The sequence below is a fragment of the Saccopteryx leptura genome, chromosome 4 (genome assembly GCF_036850995.1).
Source record: "Saccopteryx leptura isolate mSacLep1 chromosome 4, mSacLep1_pri_phased_curated, whole genome shotgun sequence".
Lineage (NCBI taxonomy): Eukaryota > Metazoa > Chordata > Mammalia > Chiroptera > Emballonuridae > Saccopteryx > Saccopteryx leptura.
This window is the reverse complement of record NC_089506.1, coordinates 222568208-222578257: the sequence shown is the minus strand read 5'-3', so window position 1 is coordinate 222578257 and position 10050 is coordinate 222568208. Positions and strand designations below refer to the sequence as shown.

At 57.5% G+C, this 10050-nt stretch overlaps 1 protein-coding gene across 1 annotated transcript in view; it reads left to right on the top strand.

Annotated features, from left to right (window-relative positions):
* Positions 1 to 458: 458 nt before the first annotated feature.
* The window catches only part of VWA3A (von Willebrand factor A domain containing 3A), a 67527-nt gene continuing 57935 nt past the window's right edge, over positions 459 to 10050 (top strand). The window contains exons 1-4 of the mRNA XM_066383449.1: positions 459 to 479; positions 4259 to 4344; positions 4600 to 4723; positions 9445 to 9569. Of these exons, the coding sequence (XP_066239546.1) occupies positions 4601 to 4723; positions 9445 to 9569 (248 nt within the window). The 5' untranslated portion in view covers positions 459 to 479; positions 4259 to 4344; position 4600. The remainder of the gene's footprint in view (positions 480 to 4258; positions 4345 to 4599; positions 4724 to 9444; positions 9570 to 10050) is intronic.

The window sequence follows — 10050 nt, the reverse complement described above, 5'->3', positions numbered from 1 at the left end:
TGGGGGTGGGGACGGCCAGCCCTGAGGAGGGCGAGAGGGTGGGGGCCTCTGGCCCGGGCGCCCGGGGTCCAGTTGTTCCTACCTCCGCCAGGCGTGCCAGCTGCTCTACTGCTGCTAAACCCGAGCTCCCTGCTGGCCTAGAGGGTCCAGATACAGGACGCAGGCACCGAGCCTGCTGCCAGGCACTGATGGGGGTGGGGAAAGCAGGGAGCCCCCGGGGAGAGGTGGTTACCAGCCTGGAGGTCTCTCTCCCTGCCCTGGGGCAGGTGCTTTGTTCCCCGCCTCCCTCCCGCTGCGGTGCCCTGGGCTGTTACCTTGGAGACCAGCTAACACTCGCCCTGCAGGACAAGCTTCACTACCGAGTGAGTGGCTTTCGGGAGAAGGGGACGCGTGGATCAGGAAAGGCGGAGTCCTGCCGTGATGACCGGGGTCCCTTCCCCCAGGGACGGCGACGTCAGCGGAGACATGCAGGTGTGAGGGTGAGCGTCCTCGTCGCGGGGCCGACGGAGGTGGGGAGAGCCAGGCTGGGGGGACCCCGAGCTCCGGATGGAGAGGGAGCCTTGGGGAGCCCGGGTCTCAGGTGGCGCGTCCTCCATGCTGGGCGCTGCGCCAGGTGCTGGGGGGCACAGGGGCAGACAAGGAGTGGGGCTCGTCCGGAGAAGGACCAGACGACGTGTGTGGAACGGGGCGGGGCGGGGTGGAAATGGCAGAACACGATTGTCTCACTGGGACTTGGGGGGGGGGGCAGTGAACGGGGTCAGGAGAGACTTCCTGAATTGTTTTTAGCAAATAGAAAGGTCGAAGGACATTTCTAAACGTAGGTCCGACTTGCCTGGCGGGCGGTGGCGCTGAGGAGAGAGCATCGTCCTGGGACGCTGAGGTCCTGGGTCTGAAACCCCGAAGTCGGGGGCTTGCGCGAGGAATCAACAGGGTTCCAGGGTCTCTGGCTGGAGCCCGAAGGTCGCTGGCTTGAGCCCGAAGGTCGCTGGCTTGAGCGAGGGGTCGCTGGCTCAGCTGGAACCCCCCCCCCCCCAGGGTCAAGGCACATGTGAGAAAACAATCAGTGAACAACTAAGGTGCCGCAACTACCGTGTTTCCCTGAAAAGAAGACAGCGTCTTATATTAATTTTTGCTCCGAAAGACGCACCAGATCTGATTTTCAGGGGAAGTCTTATTTTGGGGGAAACGGTACGAGTTAATGCTTCTCATCTCTCTCCGTTCCTCCCTCTCTCTCTCTCTCTCTCTTAGTAAAAAAAAAAATTAAAACTAAAATAAATAAAAGTAGGTCCAACTTGAGGAAAGAAAGGCATGAAATAACAAGTATGGGTGAGCGTGGCCAGGGACGCAGGAGGATGAGAGATGAGGTGAAGAGGTAAGCAGGGAGCATCCCGACGTAACGATAAGCCCGGCAAAGAAGGTTCCACGTGACTGTCCGTGGCCCCGAGGACCCGCGGCTGGGTCTGAACACGCAGCAGGAAGAACAGCTATGCGGACCGGAAAAATCATTCCGGCCGCAGGATGTCAAACGGATTGGACGGGGGCCAGACGGGAGGTTGTTTGGCAGCTGAAAGATGCAGACACTGGCACAGCATTATCCTGGACGGTTAGGGGAGTCTGAGTGAGGTCCAGCTGTGAGCAGAACCGGAAATCAGCTGAAGAGCATCTTGCATCCACTCATCAGGGCTGCCTCTCTCCCTAACCCAGGACCAAGCTGCCTGTTCCCGCCTGTGACCACTCCCCCAGGGTGAGAGGTGACCCACCCTTGACAAAACTCCCGATTTGTCCTGAGTACTTGTCCTGAGTACGTTTACTCCACAAATATTCGGAGTGGGGGGGAGGGAGCTACTATGTTCTAGGTCAGTGTTCCCCAACCTTTTTTTGGGCCACGGACCGGTTTAATATCAGAAAATATTTTCACGGACCGGCCTTTAGGGTGGGACGGATAAATGTATCACGTGACCGAGACAAGCGTCAAGAGTGAGTCTTAGAGGGATGTCACAGAGGGAATCTGGTCATTTTTTAAAAAATAAAACATCGTTCAGACTGAAATATAAATAAAACGGAAATAATGTAAGTTATTTACTCTTTCTCTGCGGACCGGTACCAAATGGCCCACGGACCGGTACCGGTCCGCGGCCCGGGGGTTGGGGACCACTGTTCTAGGTACTGCTTTAGTAAGGTGACCAACTCTTTTATAATGAAAAGGGGGACAAAAAGAAATGGAAGAAAAACAGTATCGGAAATAAAAGCAACATTGTATTCATGGCAACAATGATACACTGTAATATGATCAATGCATCATAAAAACATTTGTAATATTTTATATTGTCATTATGCTTACATGCCTATTAATTTTTAATAATAACTGTAAGAAAAAAGTGCTCCTTTAGATGCAAATACGTCACATCACACGCAATGGATCGACTCTGCATCCACCGAATATGGACATTGACAGACGCGTCTTCCGATATCGAAATGAGGACGTGCGGGAGGACCCTTTTCCAGGGAGGACGGAACTTACAAAAGAAGGACTGTTTTCCCTGAAGGAGGGCGATCGGTCACCTTAGTTTTAGGCAAAAGTATTAGCGCAGCAGGCAGAGCTAAGTTCCCGGCCCCTTGGTTGTCTTTCCAGTGGGGGCCCGGGGGCAGGAGGGAGAGGAGACAACATTGGATGGTGGAATGTGCTAGAAGAAAAGAAAGCCCGGTGGAGGGGCTACTGTGTCGGATGGGGTGCTCTGAGGCGTCCTCCCCAGTGAGGTTTCTATTTGCATGAAGGTTTCCCTTCCCCTCCGCCCCCCCCACCCTGGGCCAGCGCTCTCGGACACCCCGTGGGCACACCCTAAAAGTGTTCACGGTTGGAGGATCGCTCGGGTATAGACTCGGAAGTGCTTGACGAGGCCGCCCTTGCGAACGCCAGCATGCCACACTCGGGCCGTGGACTCCGTCGTGGACAGAGGCCCCTCCGCGTCCCCGGTCTTGTGGGGTCCTCTCGGCGACGACCCCGGTCTTGTGGGGTCCTCTCGGTGCAGGCAGGGCTGGAATCGCCCCCTCTCCCGGGCGTCGTGCGGACGGGGGAACAAGCAGCAGGCCCAGCGCGCGCACCCCGAGCACGCGGCCTCATTCCACCGCCCTCCTCCTGGGCCCCCACGCCGGTCACGCCCGCCTCCTCGGAATCCGTCCCTGGAAAGCCACCGGACACCCCACGGGCGTCCCGTCCGGGTTCCGGAGCTCTTCCTCTGGGTCTCCTGCAGCGTCCCTGCCCCTGAGTCTCCCTGCAAAGCACGCCCAGGAGAGCCGGTTTCGGCTGGTTTCGTTTGAAGAGACATTGCCACATGATGCTCCCCAAAAAGAACAAAGCAGCCTCCAAATAAAGGATGAAAGACCCCCCCCAAAAAAAAGACCAGCACGTCGCCACCCCACCGCTGGGCTCTGTGCGATGATGTAGCGGTGGGCCCGCCCGCGCACCCAGGCCGCCTCGCCCGCTGGGGTCTCGCACCCCCCGTGTCTTGCCAAAGTCCCACCTTATTGCGGCGTTTTTCTCTTCCCCTCCTCCTCACGCTCGCTGTGGTCACTTGCTTTGTCCTCTCTGCCCCGTGTAGCCTTCACTAGACTCTCAACCTGGCCGCCTCCTCCTCGTCCTGCCGGAGGGAGGTCTGTGCCCGCAGGACGCCTCCGCTGACCACCTTCCCGACGCAGAGGGAGGCTGTTCCTGACCCTTCTCTGTTGTGTCACCCGGTCTGGTTCCTTCGTGGGCACTTTTCCACGATTTGTAATGAGTCTCTCTGAACTTTTCCCTCGATCCCTCACCCACCCCCCTTCCAGAATCAAGCTCTGTGAAGGACAGAGGACCGTGGCTAGCTAGCTCAGTGGTTCTCAGCTGGGTGACTGTGCTCCCAGGAGACATCCGGCCGTGTCTGAGAGATATTTTGGGGTTGTCACAACTTGGGGAACAGGAGGGTTGCCAACATCCCATAGGCAGAGTCCGTGGACGCTGATGACCATTCCCAAATGCACGAGGCGACCTCGCAGGAAAGAAGCAATCGGTACAAAACGTCAAAAGGGCCGAGACTGAGAAGCCCTTGTTCCCCGGTTCATTAGTCCACCCTCAGCACCTCGCTCACGGCCTGGCACCTTTGTGCCAGGTGCTGGGTCTGTCGGACGAATTCAAGGAGAGGTGAGCTGAAGAGAGACACTCCCTCGGGGGCGGTCGCTATGCTACGCTTACCCTTCTCTTTCCCGGCGTTCTTTCCCTCCCTAGGAAAATGAGCGTTGAGTGTCTTTATCACGGCTACGCCATCGAGTCACTTCCACGGTCAAGATCATACGTCTCTGGAAAAATCACAGGTGAGCATCGTCTCTGGTTTTGCAAATGAAAACAACACCCACAACACCTTTTGCTCTTGGGAGTTGAGGAGAAATCCCTGCTGCCTCCAGGGACCAACCAGAACAAGAGAATGAAATTCCTCATGAACCCAGAGTCTACGGGGTCTCGACAGAGACCCTCCCCTGTGACCGGAAATAAAATGTTTCCGGAGGCACGGGCCTCGTGGGACCAATGTCCAGTGCTGGGGCAACTGATCAAATCACTTTGTTTTATAGCATGAAGAGCATCACGGACGGAGATCCAAAGAAGCCGTTGAACCGGAAGGATGTCAGTGGACTTGGCCAAAATCCAGCCAGCGGACTGCTGGTTACGCACGTTAACCAGACGCAGGACTTACTGGTAAAAAAAAAAAAAAAAAAAATCCTTGGTGCTTTAACTGAGACCCAGCGCTTACACACAGGAATGAGGGAGTGCGGAATGTGTCTACCGTCTACCTCTGGGCATCTCTTCTCTTCACACGGGATGATGCCCGGGCTGAAGCGGTCATCTCTAACCCCCTGCCTTTAGAAACGACTGAAGAATGTCCATGCTGTTTATGGAAAATTTGTAGTTCTCTTGGGCATATCATGAGATTCTCTGGAGCATGCCAAGAAGACTCTGTCCAGGTTTTCAAAACCTGACGTCTAAGGGAGTGAATTCTAAATATCCCCTTCTTGAGATTAGGTTTTCTTTTAGGATTCCCTAAAATCTTTCTTTTAGATTCCCCAACACCTAGATCTAAAAGTTGGTTTTCGTGAATTGGGATTAGAGGAAGAGAGTTATGGTGGAAGAATTAACCTCGGGAATAACCAGGATTCTGGTTTTAGACGAACTCAATGTGTGAGCCGTCTTCCCCAGATGGGGACTGGATTGTCTGGAACTCAGAATTTTTTCTTTTTTTCTCTTTTATTCAGTGAAAGGAGGAGAGGCAGAGAGACAGACTCCTCATGCACCCTGACCAGTATCCACCCGGCAAGCCCACTAAGGGGGAGATGCTCTGCCCATCTGGGGCCATTGCTCTGTTGCTCAGCAATGGAGCCATTTTTTAGCGCCTGAGGCAGGAGCCATGGAGCCATCCTCAGTGCCCGGGGCCAACTCCCTCAAACCAACTGAGCCATGGCTGCAGGAGGAGGAGGAGAGAGAGAGAAAGGGGAGGAGTGGAGAAGCAGATGGGTGCTTCTCCTGTGGGCCCTGACTGGGAATCAAACCTGGGGCATCCGCACACCAGGCTGGTGCTCTACCACTGAGCCAACTGGCCAGGGCCTAGAATTCTTCACACCATAGAAATGATTGTCACCAGGAGTAGCCAGGTACAAGCCTGCCTGTAACCCCATCTATCTAATCTACCCCAGAGTTTTGAATATCACACTTGTGAAATGCTAATCTATCCAAAACAATACCATTTTAATGCCGGCAATGAAACAACCAAGAAAATAGTCATGTCTTACTTTTCTCAAGTGTGGGCATTTACGGGAAAAGCAAGTGTCACTAGAAGGCAATGAATGAGGAACTGCCGATCGAGTCTTGAGATTCTGAAGGATTCTTTCAGTGACTTCAGATGTGGACGCTATGTCTTGACTTCATCTAATTTCCTATAAATGATATAAGGTTCAGGATCTGCTTCTGATGGGGTGCGTGTTCCCTGTCGTATAAAAAGTGTTTTATTGGACCCGCGTTTAGAGAAGCCTAGGCTTCCGCAGGAAGACCTATTCGGAGTTGAAAATAGAAGGTTCACAGATTCCCGATGTCCTATCTCTGTCTGTCCCACTGAGGAAAAAAATTCTAGTCTTGTCTTCAGTCAGCCCCCTATAAAGAATAAAGCCCAGCCTGACCGGGCGGTGGCGCAGTGGATAGAGCATCCGACTGGGATGCGGAGGACCCAGGTTGAAAACACTGAGGTCGCTGGCTTGAACAAGGGGTCACTCGCTCTGCTGTAGCCCCCCAGTCAAGACACATGAGAAGGCAATCAATGAAAACTAAGGTGCTGCAATGAAAAACTGATGATTGATGCTTCTCATCTCTCTCCATTCCTGTCTGTCTGTCCCTGTTTGTCCCTCTCTCTGTCTCTGTCAAAAAAAAAAATGGAGCCCCATACTCTGCACACAGTTTAGCTCATATGAGGCTCAGTCCATCCAGGCGCTGCCCCGAGCCTGCCCTGGGGAGACTGCCCAGCGGCCAGCCCACGCAGCAGGGAGCAAAGGGGGCTCCCCTGTTTCCCTCAGCAGGACAGCAGCGAGGACCGACGGACAGAAAGGGTAGAATAAGGGGTCCCATCTCTGTGAAACGCGCGGTGTAGAGTCCTTTAAACCCAACCAATCAGCTTCTTTGAAATTTCCTGGGCTGTGTTGGTTCCGCCCATTCATGGACCAATCAGATTCTGCTTCCAGGCTAGCCGGAGAAGCCTTTCCCCCCAGGGTGTGGTGTGAGTTGGTTTTACCCTGGGGGGTGGGGCGTGGGGGTGGTTGGACACACCTTGTCCTAACAGGCTCAGGTCTAAGGGCTCCAGGGCGCAGTGGACTCTGAGGGCAGGTGGGCCCAGGACGGCTTGGGCCTTCTAGCAAATGAAGCTAATTGGAATGTTGCAGTTTCTCACGCAGCGGGCTTTTCCAGTTTTATAAAAACATCACGTCTGATTCCCCTTGTCTGGCTTTCCCCGTGAATAGCTCGCTGCCTGCTCACAGTGACAGACACACGTGGCTTCCCAGGCGCACGGGGACCAGTGCTCCGTTCCTCAGCCTGCAGTCGGGGCCTCCCAGGAAGCCTCCTGAGAAAGAGGGGGCCGGGGTCCTCCTCGTCTCCACGGAGAAGCGCACCCTTCAGAGTGCAGTCACGGGGCCCTCCCGTCCAAATCCAACAACGCCCCTGATTGTGAATCTTCCAACACGAAGGCGACCACGTCCGTGTCCCCCCACAAACGTGATGGCGTCGTGTCCAAGGCGAGGACAAGGGAAGAGAGGGGAACTAGGCTCCACCCGCCGGGAGACGGGGAGTCCCGAGAGGGGCACAGGGTGCCACCTAGTGTTCGTCGGGAGGGTGGCCGCCTTCTCCTGAGTGCCGGACGTTAAGCAAAAAGTTACTTTCTCAGTCCCGTTTTATTCTCAAAACCTTTTTTTTTTGTTTTTACAGAGACAGAGAGAGGGATAGAGAGGGACGGACAGACAGACGGGAATGGAGAGAGATGAGAAGCATCAATCATCAGTTTTTCGTTGCGACACCTTAGTTGTTCATTGATTGCTTTCTCATATGTGCCTTGACCGCGGGCCTTCAGCAGACCGAGTGACCCCTTGCTTGAGCCAGTGACCTTGGGTCCAAGCTGGTGAGCTTTTGCTCAAATCAGATGAGCCCGCGCTCAAGCTGGCGACCTCAGGGTCTCGAACCTGGGTCCTCCGCATCCCAGTCGACGCTCTATCCCCTGCGCCACCGCCTGGTCAGGCTCAAAACGTTTTTAAGGTTTTGTTGTACTGATGTTGACAGAGAGAGGAGAGGAGAGGGACGGGGGCGGGGGGGGGGGGGAGCTGAGAAGAATCCACACACCGCTGCTTCGCTCTAGTTGTGCGTTGATTGCTTGTCCTCTGGGCCTTGACCGGGCAAGACCGGGGTTTAGAACCCGCTACCTCAGCGTTCCAGGTCCTCGAAACTTCATCCACTGTGCCACCCCAGGCCAGGCCTCCCTCTCAATTCTGAATGAAGGTGGTCATGGCGGGTGCCCATTCAAAGACAGCAGACTGAGGTTGTCAGCACGATGTGAGCGATTCTCTCCGGGTTCGAATCCCAGCTCCACCAGGTCCTCGCTGTGTAGCTTTGGTCACATGACCTAAATTCTCCCTGCCTGCCTTTCCCGGTCAGTGGAACGGCCTTCCTCTGACCCTGTCACCTGCCGCTCCTGTGCCCAGCCCCGTCCTGTCTTCTGTGAGTCGGTCAACAAACGTTTATGGGGGAGCAACTGATAGTGGGGCAGGACTCGCCCCCTTGAAACGGCACAGAGAAGGCAAGGGAGGAAAGGCACAGAGACACCCCCGGTGAGAGCAGTCCGCCTCTGTCCCCTGAGCTTGGCAGGGACTCAGATGCTGGCCGGGGGCCGAGAGAGATGGACAGGGTTCAGAAAAGGGACCGCCAGGTGCGCCCGAAGGAGCTGCCAGGAGGAGTCTGGCGCTGCCCACCAGGCGTGCCAGGTGACTGCTTTGCGGGCCGAGGTGACTTTGTCTCTGGTTGGTCCCGAGCTGGGAACGGGACAGGAGAAATAGGAAAGGGGCCGTCGCTGACCGGGGCCTGACCCTCGAGACAGCTGCTGCCGACGTGGTGGGCGGGTCCGAGTGCTGTGGTCCCGCGTGGTCGGGCTGTTTGTGGGGCAGCAGCTGTGTCGGGCTCGCGGGCCGGCTTGGCGGCTGCAAGCGCGTTGCCTGATGAGTGCGTGAGCCGTGGCCACACCGTGTGTGTGTGTGTGTGTGTGTGTGTGTGTGTGGTCTGCGGGAGGCTCCAGGTGTGTGTGTGTGTGTGTGTGTGTGTGTGTGTGTGTGTCCTGTGGGAGGCTCCAGGTGTGTGTGTGTGTGTGTGGTCTGTGGGAGGCTCCAGGTGCTTGCCCTCGGGGTCGGTTCTCCCTGATCGCTCTCGGGCCACCGCGCAAAGCAGGGTCCCCTTCGTGTGTTCACTCGCCGGTCTCTGCGAGCCTCCAATCGACAGATGGCCGGACGCTTTCCGGCTCCACGGCTCCTCTGCCGTCGGTCCAAGTCCAGTGAGAACCTCCGTGGCCTCGGCCACCAGACTTACCCTGTTGTATGTCTGCAGACTGGGCCTTGCACAGGGCAGGCCGTGGGGAGTGAGCCCTGAACGCGTGACGCCCCAGCCGCGTCTTAGGGGGGAGGTGACAGATGGCAGCCGGCCCGGGGCTCGGGCCTCCGCAGGCGTCTGTCTGTTCCTTCAGCGAGCAGGGCGAGATCTCCAACGCTCTGCTGCCCGGGAGACCTGCCGAGGGGGCGGCCCTGGGGCACCCCTGTGGAGGAGAGAACGGAGACCCTCGGGCACCCTCCCTCGGCCTCGCCCTGTCCACGGTGTCCTGCTTGATTCTGGCTTCTGTCCCACAGCGACTGCAGGCAGACGAGACCCAGCCTTCCGCGAGGGCTGACCCCCAGGACTGGCTTTCCGCTCACAGTTTAAAGTCTGAGAAACTCACCCTGGCTGACCTGATCGGCCAGGGCACCGCCATGCTGTAAGTCTGAAGGCCCCCCAGGCCCCCCCAATCTGCCAGGACTCCCCCGCCCCCCTCCCTGCCCCCCCACCCCCAGTCTGCCAGGACTCCCCCGCCCCCCCACCCCCACCCCGGTCTTCCAGGACTCCCCCGCCCCCCTCCCCACCCCCTTCCCGCCCCCCCACCCCCCACCCCCGGTCTGCCAGGACTCCCCCGCCCCCCTCCCCACCCCCTCCCCACTCCCCCCACCCCCACCCCCGGTCTGCCAGGACTCCCCCGCCCCCCCAACCCCCCCCCCCCCGTCTGCCAGGACTCCCCTGCCCCCTCCCTGCCCCCCACCCCCCCACCCCCGGTCTGCCAGGACCTCCCCCACCCCCCTCCCCGCCCCCCCACACCCGGTCTGCCCCTGGACTCCCCCCGCCCCCTTCCCCCCCCACCCCGGTCTTCCAGGACTCCCCCGCCCCCCCACCCCCAGTCTGCCAGGACTCCCCTGCCCCCTCCC